The 25,316-nt window shown below is 36.4% G+C and overlaps 1 protein-coding gene across 6 annotated transcripts in view; it reads left to right on the top strand.

The window, feature by feature from the left end:
- LOC121415090 (unconventional myosin-IXAa-like) overlaps positions 1-25,316 on the top strand; it is a 76,268-nt gene that overhangs the window by 26,257 nt on the left and 24,695 nt on the right. For 4 of the 6 annotated variants that reach the window (XM_041608174.1, XM_041608175.1, XM_041608176.1 and 1 more), the window contains exons 4-21: positions 427-589; positions 3,480-3,580; positions 4,202-4,415; positions 5,045-5,161; positions 5,995-6,129; positions 7,103-7,224; positions 7,728-7,875; positions 8,451-8,643; positions 9,149-9,218; positions 12,866-12,997; positions 15,666-15,708; positions 17,230-17,331; positions 17,763-17,954; positions 18,525-18,647; positions 19,886-20,035; positions 20,705-20,874; positions 23,984-24,199; positions 24,902-25,141. In XM_041608174.1, coding sequence (XP_041464108.1) covers positions 427-589; positions 3,480-3,580; positions 4,202-4,415; positions 5,045-5,161; positions 5,995-6,129; positions 7,103-7,224; positions 7,728-7,875; positions 8,451-8,643; positions 9,149-9,218; positions 12,866-12,997; positions 15,666-15,708; positions 17,230-17,331; positions 17,763-17,954; positions 18,525-18,647; positions 19,886-20,035; positions 20,705-20,874; positions 23,984-24,199; positions 24,902-25,141 — 2,631 coding nt within the window. Of the gene's footprint in view, positions 1-426; positions 590-3,479; positions 3,581-4,201; positions 4,416-5,044; positions 5,162-5,994; positions 6,130-7,102; positions 7,225-7,727; positions 7,876-8,450; positions 8,644-9,148; positions 9,219-10,614; positions 10,639-11,364; positions 11,413-12,865; positions 12,998-15,665; positions 15,709-17,229; positions 17,332-17,762; positions 17,955-18,524; positions 18,648-19,885; positions 20,036-20,704; positions 20,875-23,983; positions 24,200-24,901; positions 25,142-25,316 lie in introns of all 6 variants that reach the window. The other 2 variants (XM_041608178.1, XM_041608179.1) reach the window with 2 other exon arrangements.

The raw sequence follows: 25,316 nt of genomic DNA, 5'->3' as shown, positions 1-25,316 counted from the left end.
TATCTGTTTCAGTTAATACTGAAAGAGTTACACAGTGCATATGACACAAGTGATTATATAACATAAATGATGTATGTAAAAAATAGAACATTTTAGTCATATTTTATGACTTCATTAAAAATTCATTAAACTCCTGTAGGCACATTGACTTTTTGCCAAACCTCTATTTTGATCAGATAAGCTTTTCAGTTCCATATTTGGTAGCTAGAACAGGAAGCATAGACTTTTCTAATCTTGATTTTCTTCCCACATTTTTTTTTTCACTTCACATTAAGAGAAAATACTATTCATTTGATTTTGTGGCACATTAACTGTTTAGCGCTTTGCCAGTATACATGTACATGTAGGAATGTTAAGTTGAACGGTCTAGTCAGCCGACGGCGCAATGATTTGTTTCTGTTTTGCCTGCTTGTTTTCACCATCCAGTGCCATCGTTGAACAGTACTTGTTGGAGAAATCGCGCATCGTGTCGCAGGCGGCCCATGAGCGTAACTACCATGTCTTCTATTACCTACTCAAAGGTGCTAGTGATGCGGAGAAGCAGGCCTTCTGGTTGGATAAACCGCAGGAATACTTTTATCTTAACCAGGTGAGAAATTTTCTTTTTTTATGGACTTTAGATCTTTACAAACAGAGCAGAATGGTAATAGATGAAGAAAAAACAATTTTTCACGCCAGTCTCAATTCGCACATATTTGTACTCATTTTCCAAACCTAATGCTATCGTCACAAGTTACGAACACAGTACAAATGATTTCATACCACCTATTGCTATGTATAAAAACCGTTTGTACGGTGCTTGTTAATGTATTTGTTGCCTGATCTTTACATGAAGTGATTGTGTTGAGTAAACAAAAACAAATCATACAATATAGTTACACAAGGAATCTAGATCAGCTATGAGAAGTGACCGGCAGAATATTGGATTTAGATTTAAACCTTGTGGATTTAGATAAAAAGTTAAAAGATTTGAATTAAATATTCTAAGATTTTAAAGTTAATCCTTAATCATCCTTGTTCTTGTTCTTCTTCTACTCTTCTTCTTCTCCTCCTCTTTTTCTCCTCCCCTCCTCCTCCTCTTCCCCCTTCTTCTTTTTCTTCTTCTTCGTCTTCTCTTTCTTCTTCTTCTTCGTCTTCTCCTCCTTCCTCCTCCTCGTTCCCCTCCTCCTTCCTCCTCTTCCTCCAACTCCTCGTTCTCCTCCTTCTCCTTTTCCTCCTCCTCCTTTCTCCTCCTCGTTCCCCTCCTCCTTCCTCCTCCTCTAACTCCTTCTCGTTCTCCTCCTTCTCTTCCTCCTTCTTCTCCTCCTTCTCCTCCTCCTTCTCCTTCGCCTCATCCTTCTCCTCCACCTCGTCCTTCTCCTTCTCCTCGTCCGTCTCCTTGGCAACTGCATTATAAAATTGATGATTTTGCATGTATAGTACTGCTCTGTCCTTTTCCATTATATACTGAAGAGAAAGATGATATCTCCTTATAATTTACACCTCCATTGAATCTGAATTTCTAGGAACTGCAAGGTAAAGTCAAACCCGACCTTGTCAAGGAGGGGTTTTACTGGCAATAGGATCTGACATCTACATCCCTGTTGGTTAAAACCTGATCAGTTGATCAGAACTTTGATCAAGGCCACCCAAAGCAGAGGCTCTTGAAATATATTTACTCTAATGAACCCTTCAATCATGTACTATCCTGATAATTCACTGTAAAACACTGTTTGAAATTTAAAGCAAGATGTTTTAAGCCAGTCATTCTAACAACTATTGTTTTAAGTTTTAAACTAGTCGTTTCTAAAAAGTTAAAGTTATAAAAAAGTTTAAGCAATATCAAACAATTTAAAAAAAAATTAAAATAGTTTAAAAGTTTTAAAAATTTCTTGATAGAATGACAGGCTAAAACAAGATGATATTTTTATTTTCTATTATTTTTTTTATTATGTATTAAAAGGAGAATAATCCTTGAAAGTTGAAACTAATTAAATCGTTAAAAGCAGAAAAGTAAAAGAAAAAGATCAATTAAAAATTTTGAGAAAAATTGAATAAAATATAAAGGAATTAGGAAATTTGTGAGCTATCCCCCCCCCCCAAAAAAAACTATTGAACATTATTTAACTGTTGCTCTCATTCCAAGAAAAAGAATCCCTTAGTGTTGCCTCAAAATTTTTGGCTACTGACTGCGGCCTTAAGTTACCCAAAAGTTATGAGCATTTGAATGTTGAGATCACCAATGGAATGGAGATCCTCTAATTGGCAATGCGATCGAGATGTGTGATGTCATGCATAAACATCTATCCCATCACTTTTGTACGTATTCCAAAGATGTTCACTTTTATCAATCCATCTATTGGTCATTTGAATGAGCAAATAGGGATATCTTTTAGGGGGAGGAGGATTTTTCTTTTTACCCATCAATATCTTGGTTGCATTGCTATTAAGCAAGAAGATGGCTTGGTGTGGAAAAAAAGAAACAAATCTTGAGCAAGCTTGGATTTCTGGTCGGGTTGACACTGACGGGTAAACCTTACTCAGCACACTGACCACAACATGCAAGCTGTCTCGTCTCTTTATTGACATGAGCTGAGCTGCGAGCCAAAACATAGCCCAAATCTATTGCATAGGAGATTGAAGAGAACTCCTGATACAGGCCCGATGTCTTTAGCGCATTAGCCAGCTAATCATCCGCTTCCTGGGATTAAATCATCTGACATAGAGGATCAGACTGGACCCAGCAAATTAAGCGATGGGTCTTAGAGGGGGTTAAGCGTGGAAAAAGCAGATGGATGAAAATATATAAATGCGCGTCAATAGTGTGGAGTTGAAGTAAAATTCATGTGGGAGGAAGTTAAGCCTTTGGCTGCCAAGTCGTGAAAAAATGTTCCAGCGACCACCACCTTCTATACATAGGTCATAGGTTGATGTTCATGGTTCCTTAAGGATTATTCAGGGTCCAGTTACGAAGAGTTACGATTGACCCAATCAATCTTAACTCTATGGAAATCCATTCATACCATAATTTTTTCTGCAGGAAATTCGTTCAGTATCCTTAGGAAACAAAGAGAATCACACTGAATCTTGAATATAATGATGAATGTATGAATATACATCATATCTAGAAAATGTTTTGAACAAACTTGCCTGGTTTAGTTGTTAAGGTTTATGTCACAGGGCTCTGGAAGCCCAGAATGTTGGGCCTTTTGAAGTTAAACTTTTTTGTAATGTTCATTGATATGAAAAAAGTGCAAAACGGTTGCTCTTGTGTGTTTACATCCCAAATTGAATCCACTTGTACGTACAAGTGTATCATTAACATTAAGCATTCTTGAAACCTTCCACAAAACCTACAATCCACCACCTCCTAGACATTATCCTATATGCTTTTAACCATCGATGCTGTTTAGAGGGTTTAAATGTCTATGCTATTATGAAATTATGAGCCACTTTATAACTTCTGCTAAATGTTTTCTTTCCCCTTATGTTCTTTTCAGAGCAACTGTTACACTCAAGAAGGAGTGGATGAATCTTATGAGTTTGGCCGTCTCAAACAGTCGATGGAGATGGTCGGGTTCTCCAAGGAGACCATGAAGAGGTAAGCTTCTATGGAAAGGGTGTTGATGTTGGTTTTTCAAGTTGTAACATGAAGAATGTGAAGTTGGGTGGAAGTATATTAAAGATGGGCTCCATTAAGAAGGTGATACAGTGGTAAGATGGACCCTTTTAAGACGTGGTTTGATGGGTTCCAATAAAAGGATGGTGAGATGGTAAGATGGGCTTCTTAATAAGGATATGATGAAGTGTTAAGATGGGCTTCTTTAAAGATGTGATGAAGTGATAAGATGGGCTCCTTTAAGAAGGTGATGAATTGGTAAGATAGGCTCTGTATTTGTTGAGGAAGGGATGGATTAAAATTTTACATGAAATGCCTTATTAACCTACTATTGTTTGTTATGGAATATGAAGGATGAGAAAAAAGAATTCAAGGGCATGCTTCATAAAACTTCATCAGGATGTGTTTTTCAACATCAGCATGGGTGCAGAATCGGTGATTCCGATGCAAAATGATTTTTATTTCAAACAATAAAATACATGTATTGTAATTTTTTTCAGACCGGATTATTTATAAATGTGTTAAGATTTCTCTTTGGCATGGATACCTGTATGTTGATAATGCTCCCCTTATTCTGTTTTTATCTTTTATTTTATTCAATAGAATATTCTCTGTGCTGTCAGCTGTTCTGCACATCGGCAACATCAACTTCCGCAAGGCCGGTGAGCAGGACTATGTAACGGTGAAGAACATCGCCATGGTCAAGGTGGTTTCGGACCTACTCAAAGTCAAGACAGAGACCCTGATGCTAGCCCTCACCAAGAGGAAATCGGTGGCCAGGGGTGAACAATTCTTTGTGCAATATAGGATGGCTGAGGTACGTGCAGAGAGCAGGGAAAGAAATTACTAGGGAATATTGAATCAATTTCGCCCATGAAATGCTCAAAAGAACACTGGAAAATAAAATAAGGGCACCAGAATAATCCCCATTACTATCCATTGTTAGAGATTTAGGCAGTAGATTTTGAGAAATAGCCACAGGAAACAAAAATTGCTTTTTAGGTGATAGAGGGAGGTTTATCCAATAAAGGAAAACTTTGACCAGGTGAAAACTTTAGCCTCTCTGTGTAGAATATCTGGGCTTTTCACTGAATGAACAACTTTAAATATAATAATATAATAGTTTGCCTTTTGAAAATTTGTACCACTTTCTGTTATCAGCTTTTGCGCTATTAGAAAAAGAGAAAATTTTCTGGGTTTTGAGAAATTTCAAATACATGTATTTCACATGGAATGAGATTTGTGCAAAAATATCTACTGTATTCAAGTTAATAAAAGATATCCAATGTGTTAATTTGGAAAAGTGAAAATTAGTCTCAGAAATATGTTTTGTTGTATATTTTATGTGAAGAAGTGAATAACTCGATATTTATGTTTGTTTAACTTCATCTTCATTCTAGCATCAATGGATTGTCTTGATAACTTTCTTTTCTATTTCATTTTCAGGCCATAGCAACACGGAACGCCCTGGCAAAGGGTTTGTACTGTGCGTTGTTTGAGTGGATTGTGCTTCAGGTCAACTACGCCCTCTTATCTCGCTACGAGGTCAAAGGCGAACACCAGGTATGATTGGGACTCTGAATGGCTCTTAATCTTTGTGTTCCCTTCAGTGTCTCCTGTAGATTTAAGCAGTATAATGTCTTTTCCCTTTTCTTCCTCCTCCAACGACCCTGACAACTCGGCCACTGAAAGTTTTGGCAAATCTAACTACTCTTCCGACATTGACTCTGTCTCTATCTTCTCTAACCTGTTTTATTCCTGCTAGACTCTCTTAGTTAAAACACACACAATCTCAATTTTGAAAGTCTACTTAGTTTTTGGATGCTCTTTAGCTCCATTGAAATATGAATAGTTGGAATTTATCTGCAGTATCAAAATTTTCTCTGGAAGGAGGACATTGAAGTAAACAACTATTAAATTTGGGTAATTTCTTTTTTTTTTATTGCTGTTTCATAATGTACCTGTAAGAAACATGCAATGCAGTTTTGCAATATGTTTACATTTTCAATAATTTGGATATTCTATTTTACAAAGCTTATAGTAAACATAACTGCAGTTTTAGTGTGAGCGATGCTGAGGATACTTGTCAATTGATGATGGCAGAAAAGTTTGATGGATATTTGTTGTATTATTTTTCACCGCCATCCTTGCTTTTCCATAATCACAGCAATATGTTTTTTTGCAAATTAATGATTTTATATTTAACATAACTGACATTGATAATGATGCAAATATATCTCTATATTGATAAAGAAATTTGTGACTTTTGGCTTTCTTAATGACTTATAATGGTGTTGTTGATCATATCCATAGCAACACTTTGTTACATGTAGCTGAGACCCTGTTTTTTATTGTTTTCATGAAGCTGATTATGTTTATTATGATATCATTTGCAGGGTAACTCCATCGGTGTTCTAGATATCTTTGGCTTCGAAGACTTCCAGAGGAACAGTTTCGAGCAGTTCTGCATCAACTTTGCCAACGAGCATCTCCAGTATTACTTCAATCAGCATGTCTTCAAGTTAGAACAGGTTAGGAACGAATAACACAAACATTTTAGGATGGAATGCAAGTATGATAGAACAATTCTGATTGGTCCATGGAGACTCTTTAGACAGAATAGTATCCCTCACCAATCATAATTGGCCATAGCTATTTACTGATTGATCGCAAATTTTTGTGTCATTGGGCCGTAGTGCAGCGTACATTTTGCATATGAAATGAATTCCAATAAACTTTAAAATAAATAGTGAACGAAATGAGATAAAACAAATATTCCATGGAATATTCTCCTAATGCTGTCACATTTGCAATATGAAAAGAAAGAAGGGCAACTCCATAAAATAATTAACCGTTTTGTACGTTCGACCTCCATTTTTCTCAAGTATTATTTCACGTCATAAACTGACCAAGTCATGGTCATTTGAGAGCATTACAGACTGTCACAAGAACCAAAAATCAGAGACAGAAAATTTTATGAAGGTCCCACATATAAGGGGTTAGATATATTTGATGGAATTGCCCAGAAAGAAAAGAAAGAAGAAAAAAAATACCCAGCTGAAATGGGTTTGTCTGTCCATTTGTCCATAGCAGTCCCATACGTTCATGTCTGTGTGCAGTGTATTGTGCCTCTCATCAAAATTGTGTCATTTAATTTCTTTTATTCCAATATCTTAAGGCCTGGTCACACCGCCCAAGCGTTGTTGGAACGGTCATGGAGCGGAGAGAAAAAAATCTTCACCACTCGCTACCGTTCACCATATTCGATTTGATTGTTTTTTGTTTTTTTTTCGATTTTTTCCCCCAATTTGTGAGCGAAATTCGACCCTCTCTCCCTACCGCTCCAACAACGCTCGGGCTGTGTGACCAGGCCTTTATATCAATCACATTATACTGAATTGAAAATTTGCCCAAAAATTTCTGTCACACAACATTTCCCAAGATTTTTAAGTTAACATTAAACCCATCTTCCGATTTTTTCTTTGATGTTTTTTTTCTTTGTAGGAGGAGTATAAGCGAGAAGGCATTGCATGGAAGGACATTGAGTTTATAGACAACACAGGATGTCTCTTGCTTATTGAGAAGAGACCTACAGGCATCATGCACATATTAGATGACGATTGCAAGTAAGTATCAACAAAAAAAGCTAGAAAGGTTCTTTTAAGAAATCTTACAAACTGATTGCAGTATTTTGGGCCTTCAGGTATAATGCCCAAGTTGGGTGTTGGCTGGAAGAAAGTGAGAAAAAAATCTAGAAATGTATCAAGAAACCCTGCACTATTATTGTAATATATTTCATTTTGGACGTGCAAATTTTTGATCTGAAATACTCGGCTGAGAAACCTGAGGTCTTACATCATTGAGATTAGCAGAATTTAAGATTCCACATCGGTTCAACTCTGGTTATCTTGTCTGGCAAATTTTGTCTGTGATATGAGACTTCAAATTATTTTTACAGATGAAATTGCAAATCGATTGAGAGTCACAGTAGTCTGCAGTCATCCTACAATTTGTTTGTAGACTCTCTTTTCAGTAAAAGAGTATAACTATATGAATGAACATGAATGACAATCTGATTTGCTTCTGCTTTCATAATGTTCACTATTTCCTGACATATCATTTTGTCCAGTTTTCCAGCCAAAGACACCGATGGTAGCAACCTACTGAATAAGTTTGTGAAAGAGCATTCCGGCAATGAATACTTCCAACAAGTACCCATCCAGGAGCATGCTTTCATCATACAACACTATGCAGGCAAGGTCAAATACAACATCAAGGTAGGTTCTGTGGTTCTACTCCATGTATCACAATTAATGGTTTGGGGTTCATGTTCTCAGAGGGTTGATAGTCTTTATGGGTACACAAATTTTTGCATGTAACAAAAATTCTTTAATGGATTAGTAAAAGCCAGGAAGTTCAATAAGTGTGGATCTTGCTTTGGGAAGTGTGTTCAAAATATATTAATTGGAATCATTTCAAACAGGAATAGTTTGAAAAGATATAATTTCATTTGCAAACATTTTAAGTATGTGTGACCTATCATGAACAGAGTTAGTGAACTAATGAAGATATGTACATGTATGAATTCTGGAATTTTCCATTAGTATAATTGGATTATCGATGAAAGACCATTTTTGGACACCGTGTAGGAAAGGCAGTTACAATATTAGGATGGTATCTTGTAATGTTAGTTTTATTCTTAATCATTAAAAGCAACTTTTTTTTACATAGAATTTGCAAATTCTTCATTGTGCTTTTAATTCAATTTAATTTCCAAACTGTCATATCCAGCTTAGAACCCTTGATTTCAATCAATATATCTGGTGTTACCTTTGATCTTTTACCTGTATAGGATTTCCGAGAAAAGAACACTGACCTGATGAGGATAGACATTGTGTCTGTGTTGAAGAACAGTAGACTGGCATTTGTTGGAGAACTTGTGGGCAAGAACCCAGTAGCTGTGTTCAGATGGGCCATCTTAAGAGCGTTTTTCAGATCAGTGAGCGCGTTCAAGCTCGCAGGATCAAGTCTCAGTAAAGATGCAAGTGAGTCAATAATTATGGATCAGTTTAATAAAAAAAAATTGAAAAATATCACATATATCACGTTCTTTCTGTTTATTGTGTATATTTCTGTATTGATATGCACTTCTTTTGTGATAATCATAAAGTGTGATGCGTTCTGCATATAGAGCTTCAGTAAATATTCTGATCATTATTGTATTATGAAGTGTTTTAGACTGATATCCATTTCTTCTTAGCTCAACAGTTAGAAACGCGTGTCTTTATGAACATGTGTCTGCATTTATACACTTTAATTTAAAGCACGACTGTTCATATTTCCCCCAGAAATAATATAACACGATCAAGTTATCATTTTAGCAGATGTGATTGACAATTATTTACCAATGCTCTTTAAACGGAATGCATTTACAAAACATGTCGGTTGCTGAAGCACTGTAGACTCTTTCCAGGCAACTACTGTTTTTCTCGTTTTTACTTGATTTACTTTTCACATCATTTTTTGCTTTAATGCATGTTATTTTTTCAGGTTTAAAAGGGAAGAAGCGGCCACCGAACCTCAGTCTTAGCGTTGACGGAAGGGACGAAAATGTTCTCAGGTACTTTTATATGAAATATTAAATGCTTGTAATGAGGCAACATTCCATTATTCCTTTCAGAACCAAATTATGAAGAGCAAGTAAACTGATATACAAATCCTTCCTGTCTTTTATGATCATAATCAATGTGATGTATTGGATTCGACAATAGGAAACCCTTTTGCCCCGGATGATACTGTTTGTATTTCAAAGATAATGTCATTAATACATGATTATGTACATGTAGGGGGAAGGTCACTCTGCTAGCAAATTTGCTTTTATGAGAACTTGAGAAGGGAGAAGGACTTTGATATAAAATAGAGAAGTCTAGTTTCTAGTTGTCATCAATAAGGATGAAAATACACTAGGTGAGCACAGATGTACTTGTATTTCTGTCATTGGGTTTAGTGTGTTGAAATAAATGTGAAATGTTCTTAAGGTTTCCCCTCATATTCGATACCATAACTAGGCAAGACTTAATCACATAGACCAAGCAAATTTCAATGAAATAATATGAATTATGAAAACTGCTTTAATAGAATTCTCCATTCATTTGACCCTTTATGGAAAATGCTTTTGAATGAGAATCCATTTCAAATTAATGAGAAATTTTAGAGAGGGCCTTACTCATTTTGCCACAGTGTTGATAAAGTGATTTATCACAACTTGGTGAGTTTATCTTAATTGGTATTTGCTAATTTTCACCAAACAATACACTATTTTTTTTATCTGAGCAATTTTGTTGTCAGAGTGGTCTCCCCCTATAAGCCCCTATTATAATCTCCCCTTGTCAAATTGGATACATGTAAATTTGTTCCTGAGATGTTATTTGAAATTTGTGATGACCCAAATTCCTTCCAAAAATTTATACATCCCCTTGGTGGAATATCAAACTACTTATGGTTTCCCCGTTTTCGTCCTCTTGGGCTTGCTATAAACTGTAAATTGGTAGTGGTATATTTGTGATGAAATGATCGGATAACTCCATATTCTGTTAATATTGTTATGAAACTGTTCTCACGTTCGTACTAATACTCTCGATGATATTGATCCCTGTCGGGTTAAGTGTATAATATGTGTGAATGTTGTTTCGATTCCTCGTCTATTTCCTTTCTTTTCTCTCTCAACACGATGTGCTCAAATTAGGTTTTTAGACATGCTACGTACACAATTTTTGAAAATGTCTTTCCTTTTCAATATGATTCGTTGACGTTCAACACCGTTTTTCCTCAAAACAACTCTGCGTAGATGTGAGACCAAAATGCTGCCAAAATTTTGTCGTCCAGTCTATGTTGTCGTTTTTGGTTGTTTTTTTAATGACCTCAGTGTCTTCAAAGTGACATCCTTTATGACCCCCTTTCAAAATAAATTTTGTGAAACTCTTCTTTTTTTATTATTTGAATCCCTCTGTTGATAGATGTCCGCACCATTGTGCTTCTATGTAAGTACTTCACAGACGTCACTCATCAATCACCATGTTAACCGTGCACAAATGGAATCTAAAATGGCTTCATTCAAGATCAGTTGCAATTCCGTCAATTACAGATCAATTTTTTCACATATTTACTCCCCCGAAAGACTTATTGCAATCATAAACATTTTAATATCAACTAAAACATTGATAATTGAAATCCTATTGCATTTTGAATTCAGGTTGCTTAGAATAAAAACATTTGAATTTTTATTGGCGGTCTTTTAATCTTTTGGGATTTTTTATGACGTGCCTAACAGCACATGATGATTAGTGAATAATTCTATTCTAAACTCAGAGTAAAATCGCCTATTTATAACCCCAAACATGAATAGTTTTTATGTGGTCAATTAAAATACTGACATTGATAATATGTAAATAACAGAGCACATGAATGTTTCTAGTCGCTGATACAAAGAACATTCTTATGATGTTTATTGCTAATAACTGCTCTTAATTTGCTTAAATTTCACATACAAATAACTACACCTATAGATCTTTTTATATAAGGACATTGCTTTGTTGGTGTAAAGAATACCACACAATGTACAATACATGTAGTTCCTATGGAACCAGAGAAGGATTAAACATCGCACGCTTTGAAGGCACTCATCGGTCTGCTTACATGTATATCCCCCCAAATTGATGATTTACATTGTAGACTCTAACCCCCAGTCACTTGTTTCTGTCTCCCAGAAACCTGTACACAGCCTCTAGGTGTTACCGCATAATGGCGCTCATCAAGTGAGTTGAGAAAGAGACTAGGCATGCACTCAATACCACCCCTCACTCATTCCTTGTATATATATATATAAACTTGTTTATTCACAAACACCCCCAGATATTACTGCCCGTGTGTTGCTTGACAATGAATGTGCAAATATATCCTCACTGATTATAAAAAAAAAAACCAAAACTATTAACCAGGATAAAATCTCCTAGATTGATGAATTATGTGATTTGAAAGTGTAATTTCCAATATTATGTTGTGAGATTGTTTAATGCCTTTGCCCAACCAGCATCCACTGATTTCGTTAATAATGTGTTTGATTTGCATCAATTCCCAGATTTTTGTTATGCTATGCAAGATATTGAGATTAGTCCCATATACTTGTTTTTGTGTTTCAAAGGAGTTTTATAACCCAATGAAATGAAGCAATTTATTTTGCATGGAAAAAAAAAAATCTTATGTATTTTCTAATTATCCCTGCTGCAGTGGATATTAAAAAAGGCACGTTTTATTACAGGAAAAATATGGCATGAATCTATATATTTTTTGTTTTTAGGTTATTAGGGTAAAATACAACTCATTGTCAATGTCAACATAACTGAAAATCACCCAATCACAGCCCATAGATACAATGTATGCAACACTGAATTAGTTAATGTATGTCTACCACTCCACTATACACTTGCATAAATCAAATGAGGTCAGTCCCACACACTCATTTCCACGTACATCTGTAGTGTATCTGTCCCTATCCCTAAAGCATATACATGTATACAAACATCGTTATGCAGCTACAGGTGTATGTACGTGTATATCTTGTGCTTTAACTTTCCTGTCCCTTTCTCTCTTGCATCTTTTCTGTGTATGGTTGTGTGAAAATGCTGTATCCAAGTATTTTGTAAGTCAATCACCTGATATTTCAATGTCAGAAAGTAATTGTTATTCAGTATATTTGTACATGTATATCTGTACAAGGAAGGCAGGGTGCGTTGCCACTTCAAAATGCATGCTCGGCACAATCGGTTATTTGGTTTTTGTTTCTGACGATGAAATCACACCCGCCTGTCACAGTACATGCCTGAAATATCTGCTTACAAAGCACTGCACAGTTTATAGATAGCAAGGAAAATGAAATATCAAACCCAGCACCCGGTAAATACAATGTACCATTGAGCAGCACTGGAATAGGCCTTGTATGTATGTATCGTTATCAACGACGCACCCTGGCTTTACGTGTTTGAGTTGCATGACTGGCATGAAATGATATTGTTTCAAAACGTATATTTTACCATCTCCTTCCCCCACCTTCTCTCTGTTTCACCAACCCCCACCCCCCTCCTGCCAACCACTCCCCACTGGCTGCCTCATCGTCGTCACCATGCCTGCCTGCCATGCCCCCCTCCTCCCCTCCGCCCCCCCCCCCCCCGCGTACCCCCATCCCTACTCTCCGTATCATCTGCCTTGCAGCCTGACATCGCGTGGAGTATCCCCCCTACTAACCAGCCCTATGTTGCTAAGTCCTACATCTCGCCTGAGCCTGGGTTCGAAGCCAAGCCTGCTCTACCAGGAGACATATCTAAGGGCCTCCAAGGTGGTCAAGTACGTCCTTCACTTCAGTCATTGGTATCTCTTACGACCCCCCTCCCCCTCCAATCTGATGCACTTGGGGGGGGTCCGGTACTGGGGGAAAAGTCTGGTACCCTTAAAAAGAAAAGTTCTGGTGTACTTAAGGGGAAAGGTCTGGTAGACAAGGGGGGTAAGGGTTAGTTCTCTAGGGGGAAAGGTTTAGTACACTAGAGGGATAGGTTTGAAATATAAGGGGAAAAAGGATTGAACACTAGGGGAAGGTTTGGTATACTAAAGGGTGAAGGTCTGCCCCAGGGGCCCGTTGCAGAAAGAGTTGCGTTTAAACGCAAGTAAAAAAATCAATCGCAAGTCAAAAATGCGCGCTGTTGATTGGTTGAAAATCAAGTTGCGTATGATTTTTGGAGTTGCGATTGATTGCAACTCTTTCTGCAACGGGCCCCTAGACTAGGGGAAATCCATGTCATTCTTAATTAAACCAGCATGAAATCCTCAAATGAAGCTTAGGCAGACATTTACTTCACCAAAGATATTTTGTTTGTCTTTCAACAAAATATAGTATTGACAATAATTCTTTTGCTACTGTTGCCAGTCTTATTGATTATATAGCATGAAAATTAAATTACCTGTAAAAGCATGCCTTCATTTTTTATTCAAATAGAATGAAATTAAATTGCTGGTATTAAGTAAGGTTGAGAAAATATAATATGGAAATTGGTTGTGAGCATTTCAAAAATTCATGTCTTTTCTAAACTTACAAATATGGAAAATCTGTTAACAGTTTCGCATGGTGTATAGGTCAGTGATAGTTACACAAATCACAAAGGTTTATAGAGTAGGGAAACATTTGTTTTTAGCTCTGTTTCCAAGTCAAAAAGCTTTCTCCCACAATAAAATAAGCATGGCATTGAAAGAAAGTTAAATCTTCCCAGCTCTTTTGTTCCCTTCCTTGACATAACTTGATTGCCCTTCGTGTTATGCTTTTACATCAACATTATATCACCTTTACATACTTTTGGCTATAAATTTCACACACAAAAAATTGTACATTAATTTGCTGATGGTTGATACATTCCATTTCCATACTTGTTCAAAATATCAATTTTTTAAATATGATATTATACTTGTTGAAAATATGACAAACATTATTCAAAAAGATTGTCTTTTAACTTCTTCAAACATTTCAATTATTATCACATCTGGATCGTTTCAAATTCAATGTATATCGTAATCAGTGGCATTGATTTTCAGTAAACTTAATTAGTTCATATGTGTCTACTTTTATGGTTGTTTGATAGTCATGTTATGAAGAATTGAAATTCTAATCCTTCTCCCTTGTCCGAAACGTGTTTGTAGAATGAAAATTGTTATACATCGTGTGATAGCATGCCAGAATTCGCCCCTCATACGAATCCTTGTTTGAAGGAATCATGAATATATTGAGTGGAATGACCCTGTGCCTGAAAATCCTGGAATGCAATGTACTCTTAGTCTTGCAACCTACATTTACGTGTACATGTCACACACAAGGTTGTAGATTACTGCATCTTGACTACAACCATAATGCATTTGAATACCTGTAGCTGTTCCAAGTCATACAGTAACAGAGCCATGCCATTGTCCCGGTGGGGAAGTGTTTCACAAAAAGTGGGACTTGCAGTCACTCATACATGTACATTTCCAGTTGTGCGTGATATTTTACACATCATATCATGGTCAAATCATGTTCACTTCTGTATATCATTGCCGTTTAAGCATCACCTTAAGTCATTTTCAACTCTTCGTGAAACACACCCATTCCCCGATGTGTAGATGAAGAAATTTCACTCAAATTTTCAAATCAGTTTTAGAATCACGAAGGAAAGATGACCAATTTGTGTCATTTGGGAGCTTTCACGTTTACATTTCCATGCACTTATGGTTAGAATTGAAAGCCATAACAAGCAAAGCTTAGGATTTTTGCCACAAAAACTGCACCTGATAAACAACTAACTTGTTCTTTGCACCTGCCAAAGAAAAAAAAGTCTAATTTTTACCAAAAAGCTTTTTAACTTTATTTGCTGTTGCCCTGCTAATAAAATTTGAAATACAATGTACTCCATGATGTGTAGAGATTTTATGAGTTGCTCAATCATTCTGCAAAGTTTCCAAAAAAATTTAGGGATTCTTAATGTTTTGGGGTTGTTTTATTTGAATTCACATAATTCATATTATGGTGGCCTTTAGATTGTTAACAACAACTTAATTCCAAGAGTTTGAAATATGACTGATATTTTGATATTGAAATATTTTCTGGCTGCAACCTGCAGAAAATACATGCCTTATTTTGGCATTACCATAGGGTATCCTTGAAAATTAAGGTGAAGAGAAAAAAACCCCGAACAATTTACAATTACAAAATAAGCTTGGGATTGCAAAATGAAATGATTGCCATGAAATCATTGACCTCGAGTGAATTATCTAAAAAAAAAAGCTTCCACAGATTTAATACTCCTGTTTTATATACTTATAAATTTGAAAGAAATCTGGTATTTTATAGTGACACTTTGATTTTTAATTGATTTAATACATGTAGACAAATAATTTTTCTGAATTGAAGTAATATTTTGATGAATTACTTTTTTAGCACAGAGTATTTTTAATTGGTTACTCACTATTTAATTATTTTTTTTCCAATGAGCAGAAGAAATCGATCATTCCGTGGAGCTCAAGTGCAGCCCTCAAAGGTAAGCTACATTAAATCAATTTAGCAATTAGGAAGTAGTATTAATAATAATAATAATTTTAAGGATGCTTAATACTCAGGTGTTTCTAAGTGCTCAGTTTTCTGCCTATCAACTATCATGGGGAAAGTAAAATATGTCTGAAATTTGAAACAAATTTAAAGAAACAAACAAATGAAACACAACTCAGATGTGCATCTCCATATATACCAACCCACAACTGGGGAGTGCTTCATCAACATTTTTGTCCGACAAAGGTGTCAGATCTGATATCTTTCCTTGATTGTGATTGGCTGATAAGCAATGTTACTATGGTAACTGTCGGATAAAATGGGACTTGTCGGATAAAACCTCTCACAAGTCCTTTCATTAAAGGAGAATGAAACCTTTGGAACAAGATAGCTTGTGTGAAAACAGAAAAATCAAAGAAACAGATCAACGAAAGTTTGAGAAAAATCAGACAAATAATGAGAAAGTTATGAGCATTTGAATATTGCGATCACTAATGCTATGGAGATCCTCACATTGGCAATGCGACAAGGATGTGTGATGTCACTGATGAACAACTTTCCCCATTACTTTAGTATATATTCCACTAGAATTGCCTCTTTTATCACATCTATCCATAAATCATGTGTTCTGTCTACATGAGGGCATGTAATACATATTTTTTAAGAATACATCATGGATAAAGAGTTTTTATCATCATAAGAAAAAGCAAAAAGAGACATCTTTAGGGTATTTTATAGTCTACCAAAGGGAAATTTGTTCATCAGTGACATCACACATCCTTGTCGCATTGCCAATGTGAGGATCTCCATAGCATTAGTGATTGCAATATTCAAATGCTCATAACTTTCTCACTATTTGTCCGATTTTTCTCAAACTTTCTTTATTCTTATTCTTTGATTTTTCTGTTTCTACACAAGCCTATTTGTTCCAAAGGTTTCATTCCCCTTTAAATGCTCACCTGATATCCAGACATTAAACAGGTGGGTCTTGGCAAGGAATTGATTGAGGGAGTTGGCATTATGGATGTAATTGTAAGATGGTAATAATCTGCCAGATTGGAGCAAAATGAGAGAAGGCTCGATCACCTAGACTGGTATTTGTTTGTGGTCCTAGATTATAATTGAGGGTGGACAATTTCAAAATATTACGTTCATTTGTAGGAAATCTTTAATATTCAGTTCATTTATATAGAGTATAGACTAGCCAATAGATTGGAATATTGAATATTGCATACATGTATGTAGGCCTTCAGTGGTGCTAAAAAGTTGGTAAACCCTACCAGAAGCTAGTGCTTCACGAATGATTTTACCATCCAATTATGAATTGTTTGGTTGAATATTCAGATTTCTCCCATTGTCACTGTTTAAGAGCTTAGTGTAGAACACTATAATCTTGTTTCAAAGTGATACAACACATGTATATTCTCAGTAGGCCTATTCTTTTATTTGTGTTTCAATGATGATCTATCACTCTTTTTTTAGAAATATCTTTTATTGATGTTTTTCTGTGCAGAGTCTAAGAGATCTGAAGTCTGTGAAGAAGATCGCTGGGCGATACTCTCCAAATCGTAGGAAATCCAAGAAACATCCACCGACAGTATGTGCACAGTTTCAGGTAAATTTAATTGATTTGTTTGGTACAGAAGACTCTGCCTTAGTCATCTGTCCACATAAGTTGAATTATCGCCTGTAGATGATGGATTTTACCAGACCAGAGTAAATGTATGCCAGCATGTGTTTTATATGTCTTTTTTTGTCTTAGTTGGATATTTCTGTAAGTCCACCCCAATATATGACTTGGCAGCTTCACCTGTATAGTCTCTGATCCAGTTGGCTCATTTGCGTAGATACATGTATCAAGGATATCAAGAATTCTGATGTCAAATTATGGGTTGGACATTTAATTAGCCAACCAACAACCAGAAGTCATGGTATGAGAATGAGATAGCCAAAATGTAACTTTGGGCTTGAATGGCTGCTGCATGTACATGTATATATCTTTCACTAATATTTACCCTCTAATGAATATCTTCTCTCTCATATCAGTCTTCGTTGAGTAAGTTGATGGATACGTTGAACCAAGCCAATCCCTTCTTTGTTCGGTGCATCAAGTCCAACTCACAGAAAGAGCCATGTCGTCTGGACGAAGAGCTCATCATGAGGCAGCTACGCTACACCGGTATGCTGGAGACAGTCAGGATCAGACAGTCCGGCTACAACGTCAGACTCAAATTTGAGGTACGTTCAACTGTCCTTGAACCCTCAAGAAGTAACCACTTAAGCAGCTATTTTAAAGAAAATACTAACCAGGAGCCACCTTAAGTTCGCATCTACTCATATCTGGCCAGGTTCCTGACCCATAATGCATCATTCTCAGTAGTGTAATCTTGAAATACAAACCCACTTGAATGGTAAGGCAGTAATTCACTTCTCATGACATTCATACGGCAATAATTACATGTATGTTACCAAGTAGCTCTGAACAAGTTCTTTACTGTCCAGAAATTTGAGTGTTTCTTTAGAAATTAAGTGATAGGCTAATTCATTCTTTCAGTTCTTAGTAATCATCTGAAATGTATATTTCAAGACTAACTCCCAATTTTTCGGAAATCTGGACAGCGATGACCTGTGGTAGTAGAGTAGGTGATGGTACCTATATCTGTGTTGTCACATCCATGTATTTGTGATCCCATGAAAGATGGGATCTCTTGAATTTCAATAGGCCTATCATCTGATATTCATTAGACATCACAGTTATGTTCTCCTTGGCTTGACATTTCATCTGCTTTGCTTGCATTTTTTTTGTAGGAATTCTGTCATAAGTACAAAGTGTTGCTACCGAAGCAGATGAAAGCTTCAGCCAGAGAGATAAAGACATTCCTTGTATCGATGGACCTGGATGACACCAACTATCAGATTGGCAAATCAAAGGTTAGTATTCTCATCATCACCTCGTGTCGATGACTCCTGGTGGGTGTTTCATAAAGCTGTTCGTAAGGTAAGAGTGACTCTTAGAACGACTGGTGATCCCTTTATGTGGTAAATGGTATATCCATTAGCGATGGTGTAGCACGTAAGAAAGGATCACCAGTCGTTCTAACTTGCAAACAGCTTTATGAAATGGCCTCCAGGAGTATTGATGACTCTATTACAACATGCCCAGGGACCGGGGGAACTTCCCTGGGTAGGGTTCCATGACATTTGTTCTGGCGACAATTGCTCCGCTGTAAATTCCACACACTATTGGAATGACCAACTTCAACCGTGGATTTAATGATATACCCTATCTTAGACCTAACCCGAAGCCGAACGTAAACCCTATTGCAACCCTGAACCTAAACCTATATCTTAAGAGGAAATAAAGCCTGGAGCAATTGTCACCAGAGCAAATGTCATGTCACCCTGGGTAGGCTTTCCCCATTAAGACTAGTGACAATTCTCCTTGGTGGACATCCTCCCTGGGGACTGGGGTAACTCCTCTTGGTAAAGCTCATCCCCAGTGACTTGGGGAACTTCCCTTGGTGGACATCATTCCCAAAGACTGTGAGGACTCCCATGTATAGACATCATATCTGGGGGACTGGGGAACTCCCCCTGGTGGACATCTTCCCCAGGAACTTGGGGAACTTCCCTTGATGGGCATCATTCCCTGGGACTGGGGAACTTCCCTGGTTGAAAATCATACCCAGGGACTTGGGGAAACTCCCCTTGGTGGATATCATTCCCTGGGACTAAGGAACTCCCGGTTGGACATCGTCTCTTGAGGATTAGGGAATTTCCACTGGATGGGCATCATCTCAACAGAGTGGTGGAATTCCCCACGGTTGACCTTATCCCCAGAGACTAGGGATTATGATAATGAAAATAATAACGATAATTATGATTAACATTATATGATTACTATGAATAAACAAAATCTGCATTCCTTGTGATAATGTGTAGGAAAGTACATGTACAGGACAGTTATTTGAATATGATCTTCCTGAGAATGAGACTTTTATTGTAAAAATCATACTTTGGATTTTTGGTCAAGTGAGGTTGTATTTTCAGATTCTGGAAATATGCAAACCTTCCTGCATCTATGATTCCTTCCTAACAATTTCAGATTAATTTTGTGAAACTGATATTTCTTGCAAATTGTTCCTCATTATACTTTGTTTCATCTCCAGGTTTTCTTGAGAGAGAGTGAGAGGGTGAAGCTCCAGGAAGCGCTCCATGCCCATGTGCTCCAGCGGATATGCAAGATCCAGTGGTGGTACCGAGGGATCCTGGCCAGGAGACGTTACCTGGAGACGAGGGAATCCATTATCAAACTCCAGGTGAGGAGGAAGATTACACCTACCGGGTTTGGGTGTCATCAACTAAAATCGATGTTGAAATCAGTATAAGTTAGTGATATACCATCAGGGACTACTGATTACATGTATGTCTCAAAGCTCACTTACATGTATTTCAGCAGATGTATAGTAATTAACTTAATTGGATGAGCTTGTGCCTTTGAATGTTGTGGCTCAATATTAATGTTGTGGATCATCATCGTCATCATCATCATCACCATCACCACCACACTCTGCATAGAAAATGGAGAGTCAAGCATCATCATTGCCAGCCAAATCTTTGCATCATATTTTAACAGTATTTCAACACTTGTCAGATTCTCTTCCACTTGGTACCAGGATGCACAAGACTTGAAAGAATAAAGCCATGAAATGATAATGCCATCTAATCTACTCTATGTTGTAAATTCGTGTAGGTAGGCGTCGCAAACTTGATCTCAAAAGTTGTGTGAGACTTCAATGGAAGTAAAAAGTCAGCGACTGGTGCAGTAAAAAAAAAAATTACATGGCGTATTTATCACAAAAAAGGCTAAGAGGGGTGTGAAAAGGCCCCCCCCCCCGTAAGTTTGGGTTAAAGACTGATTTTCTGGTTTCCCTTGAGCAGTCTTTATATACAAGTTTTGATGTACATGTATCTTCTTAATCTTTTAGGCACACTGGCGTGGTTATCTTGATAGAAGGATATACGACGAGCAGAGGAAGGCTGCAATTGTCATCCAAGCTTTCTGGAGGATGGCAATAGAACTGAGGAATTACCAGAAACTAAAGAGGGGCATCCTTCTGCTCCAGTCAAGGACAAGAGGCATGAGGGCAAGAAAGAGGTAAGTCCAAATCGATCGAACAAAGCAATTTCCAGGAAATCTATAGGGGCATTGTTCCGCTGTGATCAAGGAAAAGGCATCAAGGCAAGAAAGAGGTTGCTCCAAAATGATAGAACAGAGAAATTGTCAGAAACTATTAAGGAGGGGTATCCATCTGCTCCAGTCAAGAACTAGAGGCATGAAGTCAAGAAAGAGGCAAGTCCAACTAGTCAATGGATAGGCAAATATTGAGAATGACAAAAGGGGATAAGTCCAACCATGGAGGGGCATAAGAGGTCATTCTATTGCTGGAGACACTGAAAAGGACAAGTCCATCGACGGAGGTTGTAAAAAGGGACAAAGGGACAAGTCACTCAATGTAGGAGGTAAAAGGACCAGTCCATCATCGAGGAAGCTAAAAAATCAATGAAGGAAACAAAGGAACTTTAAGGAAAATTATCTGTAAGGGACAAGTAAATGTACCTCAATGAATGAGCTAAAGGGGACAAGTTAGTCAATGAAGGAGCTAATAGCCACAATTCAGTTCTTTATTAGGACGTTTGAATAAGATAGATAGATTAACAGAGATTAAAAAACAAAGTATTTCAAATTTGAAAAAAATGCAAGGCCCCCCCAATATAATTTAGCTGAAGTCTTGTAAGGAGTTTGTTCTTTTATCAATTAGAGTATCATTGTGGCAAAAATAACAAGTATGATGGAACAAAAACAAACAGTGTAGCCCAAATTGTGACTGACTACCAAAGAAAACATAATACATCAAATGATCAAAACTGAAACCAGGATGACAATAATTGTAGTTCTGAATGAGGTCAGAAAAACCTAGAACATAGAACCAGAGAAAAGGACAAGCAAGATTGATATTTTTTTGCAGGAAGGATGAGTAGAGAATTGATTGGATATTTTACCTCTATAAGTGTTCTTTACTGGCTTTGAAATAACTTGGTGGAATGGCCCATCAAATGCATCATAATGTTTTTTTTGTCCATTTATTGTAAAGGAAGCGAAAAATAAACCCCAGGAGAATACCACAATGTTCAGATAGAACTGCGTAAGTTTGCACACATGCAAAATTGCATGGGGTTTTGAAATGAAGCAATACAGAATACATGTTTGTATCAATTAAGGTATTGACTTGTTGAAAACTGTATCAGCATTTATTTAAACAAATATTGTGTTTCGATTTACAGATTATGTTCTCTGTTTTTTGGGGGGGCTTTTCTTAAAAAGTGAATCAATTATTATTTTCAAATATTAATAAAAAATCTAGCATCAGTGCTTGGTTTATCATTTGATGAAGCAAAAGAACAACTTTATTTCTTTCTTGAAATATTCATTTGATGATTTATTATTATTATGGTTATTTATTCAGCAATTTTAAAACAATTTAAATGCAATTCAATACAACAGATAAGCAGTAAAAGCAGACATTAAATGTTAAATTATATTATAGCAACTCCAAGAATGAAATCCCTGGCTGCCTTGGAACAAGAGAGCATACTGATAATCTGAATGATCCCCCTTTCCGACATCATGAATTATTTGAAATTATTATATGTCTTCAAACTTATTCATTTTTTCTTTGAGTTCATTTTACATATAATCTTAAGAATGGAAGCCATATTTGCTAATTACTATGGTGTCATTTACACACAAAAAAGTTTAAACATTCTTATTCTTTGTTTGCCTTTTAACCAATTTTGCTGTTGCAACATCAGGAAGAAATATGTATGGTACAAAAGGTACTACTGGTATAAAGAAATTTCAATTATTCAAGACATTTATCTTGCTGATTTTGACTTATTAGAAGCATGATAACATGAGTTATCAATATTCCTGGCTTCCTGTCTTTGTAAATCAATTCTATATTTCTTTGGTTTCATCAGGTTGAACTACATGTATATGGAGACGAGATATGTGATTTCATTTTCAATCATTTATGATAATTTCTGCAAAATTGTTCTTAATCACAAATGAATGCTCATTCATTTTTTGACAACATTTGATTTTGATTTTTTTTGCATCAGGTATTGCTCTTTACATGTAAACAGAACTTTTATTCAGAATTTTGCTATTTTTCTTTAACATTTTTGTTGTAATATTAATAATTCATACAAATTCATCATAATCAGGAGATATTTTTCTCCTATATTTGTTGACATATATGTTTTTGCTTGATAAAACTTTCTTAGTTACATAAAATTTTCACATCATATAGAATCTTGTGAAGGATTTTTCTGGTAATTTTGCATATTTGTTTCAAGTATAGGTTAATTATTTTACCTTTGTCTGGTAAATTTTGAGTTTTAGGGTAATTTCGTTCAGACTGGTAAAATTCTCATTTACAAAGTATATCCTTCTTTGCCTTTATTTGATGAATATTGTTTTTTTATCATTTCTTTTTACTGATTAATTCCTCTATTAAATCCTTCAACTTTACTACATGTATTTGTTGAATTATCATTTTTTGGTCACTCACTGAAATTGAATAGCAAAAGTTGAATCTCATTTTAGACGTTTCTTGGCCTTTGTTATCTGACTCATTTGAATTTTTTTTAATGTTTTATCTGGAAAACTGAGTTGCTTTAAACCCTTTTCATTCTTGCCTGAACGAAGTTTGGCAGAGACCTAGTACATGCACTTTTCCTATTGTCTCGCGTGAACGAAGTTCGGCCAAGACCTCGTAATCACTTTCCTGTTAGTTCTTTTGTCTGTTCCAAAATTTTTGTTAGACTTGCTTTCATTTCTTTATTTGTGCATCAGTTAAATTCGTTCTTGATACATATGATCATTTTGTAGTACCACAAGTGAATGCATGAGGATGATGGGGTCAGTTGTCATCTAGGGTTCAAAAAGGTCAAATGGTATGAGGTTATGTTCATCCTTTCAAAAAAGTTTTTGTTAAATTTTTTCTCATGTCTATATTATTGAAGTGTTTCGTTTAAAAACCATCAGTAGCAAGATTTCTGCATTTATCATGTTATGATAGTATTATCTTGCATCTTGAAATATTTTGGCAGTAACTCGGCTGTGCTTGTCGATTTCTTTGGATAGTACAGCCAAGAATTTGAATGATTGTAAATAAGGGTGAGTTTTGTTTGTTCAATGACAGATGCATATTGCTGAGGAAAGAGCAAAGCGTGAAGCCTGCAGCCGTGAAAGCACGGCTGAGAAGGGACGATGAGGAGTCAACTTCGCAGGGGAAGAATCGTATCAGGAGGACGGACGATGTCCACTCCGCCATCAGCGACGAGGGAATCTTGACGACGGATGATATCGAGGATGACCTCTATGAGAGGAACAGGACTACGACGATGGAATCGGAAGAGTAAGTTCTTGTAGTTGCGATTGATGGCTACATGGTATTAGTGGGAGGAGAGGAATTTTTGGTGGTTTATTATGTTGCGAAAGGTAAAGATGGTAATTTCTTTTTATATTAGTGGTTACAGTATGTATTTCAAGAATATGTGACCAAAATGTTGTGTTCAGGGTAAGAAAACAGAATTGGTTTGAGACACAAAGTATATGTAGCCTACCAAGTGCACAACAATACAAGAATTGTTGGTATTTTGTTTTTATTATGTTGGAAGCTGGAAGGAAGATGAGAGTGATAATAACAAAATATATTAGGAAGTGATAAAAAGACTTATCAACTCTTGGAGAAGCATTTTACTTTTGTTGTATGTGAAATCGTTTTGAATGAAAATAGCTTTTCTGAATTTTAGGAATCTGTGAGAGATATGACACATGTACATGCACATGTATAAGAACTCAACAATTGTTTCGTAGATTCAATTATGTATTAATATCGACTGTGTTGCATGACTCTACATATATGTCAATGAATATCATTATGTAGTGTTTAGAGTAATCACATTTCACTTCTGCACAATCAAAATTGAAATGTAAACATTGGACACTATTCTGGACACCTGTTCTTTGTGTATTGCCAAAATTGTAATTGTTTCACACGGTCATGCATGGTCTTCATTATACATGTAGCAGTAATATCCTCCTGTTACCGTTACAGGAGCAGTGGAGTCCACGAGGGTTCGTTAGGATCCGATGAGCTCCTCCTCGATGAGCCTACCACCTCGTCCGGTCCCTCCCACCCCCCTGCCCTTGGCCTGCCCACCTCTCCTACTATCCCAGTACCCCCTAGTCCCAGTGCACTTCTGTCTCCTTCGTTCAACGATGGTGTCAACGTGGAAGTGGGCCCACCTATAAGCCCAATACCGGATGTTTCCCCTCTCCGGAGATCCCTGGCAAGGTAGACAGACACCCCTTCTCTTTCTAGATTTGTTTTTTTCGATTGGTTGACAGAATTATTTTAGCAGAAGATTTGTTCGTTTCCTGACAGTGTGATTGTGTTTATTCCATAGGTATTCGTTTAGATATTTGCATTAATATTGTTGTACATGTATTCATGTCATCCTCAGAGCTGC

This window comes from Lytechinus variegatus, chromosome 5 (assembly GCF_018143015.1).
Source record: "Lytechinus variegatus isolate NC3 chromosome 5, Lvar_3.0, whole genome shotgun sequence".
NCBI classification, from domain to species: domain Eukaryota; kingdom Metazoa; phylum Echinodermata; class Echinoidea; order Temnopleuroida; family Toxopneustidae; genus Lytechinus; species Lytechinus variegatus.
The sequence above is the reverse complement of the archived record's forward strand: the minus strand, read 5'-3'. Positions and strand labels throughout refer to the sequence as shown.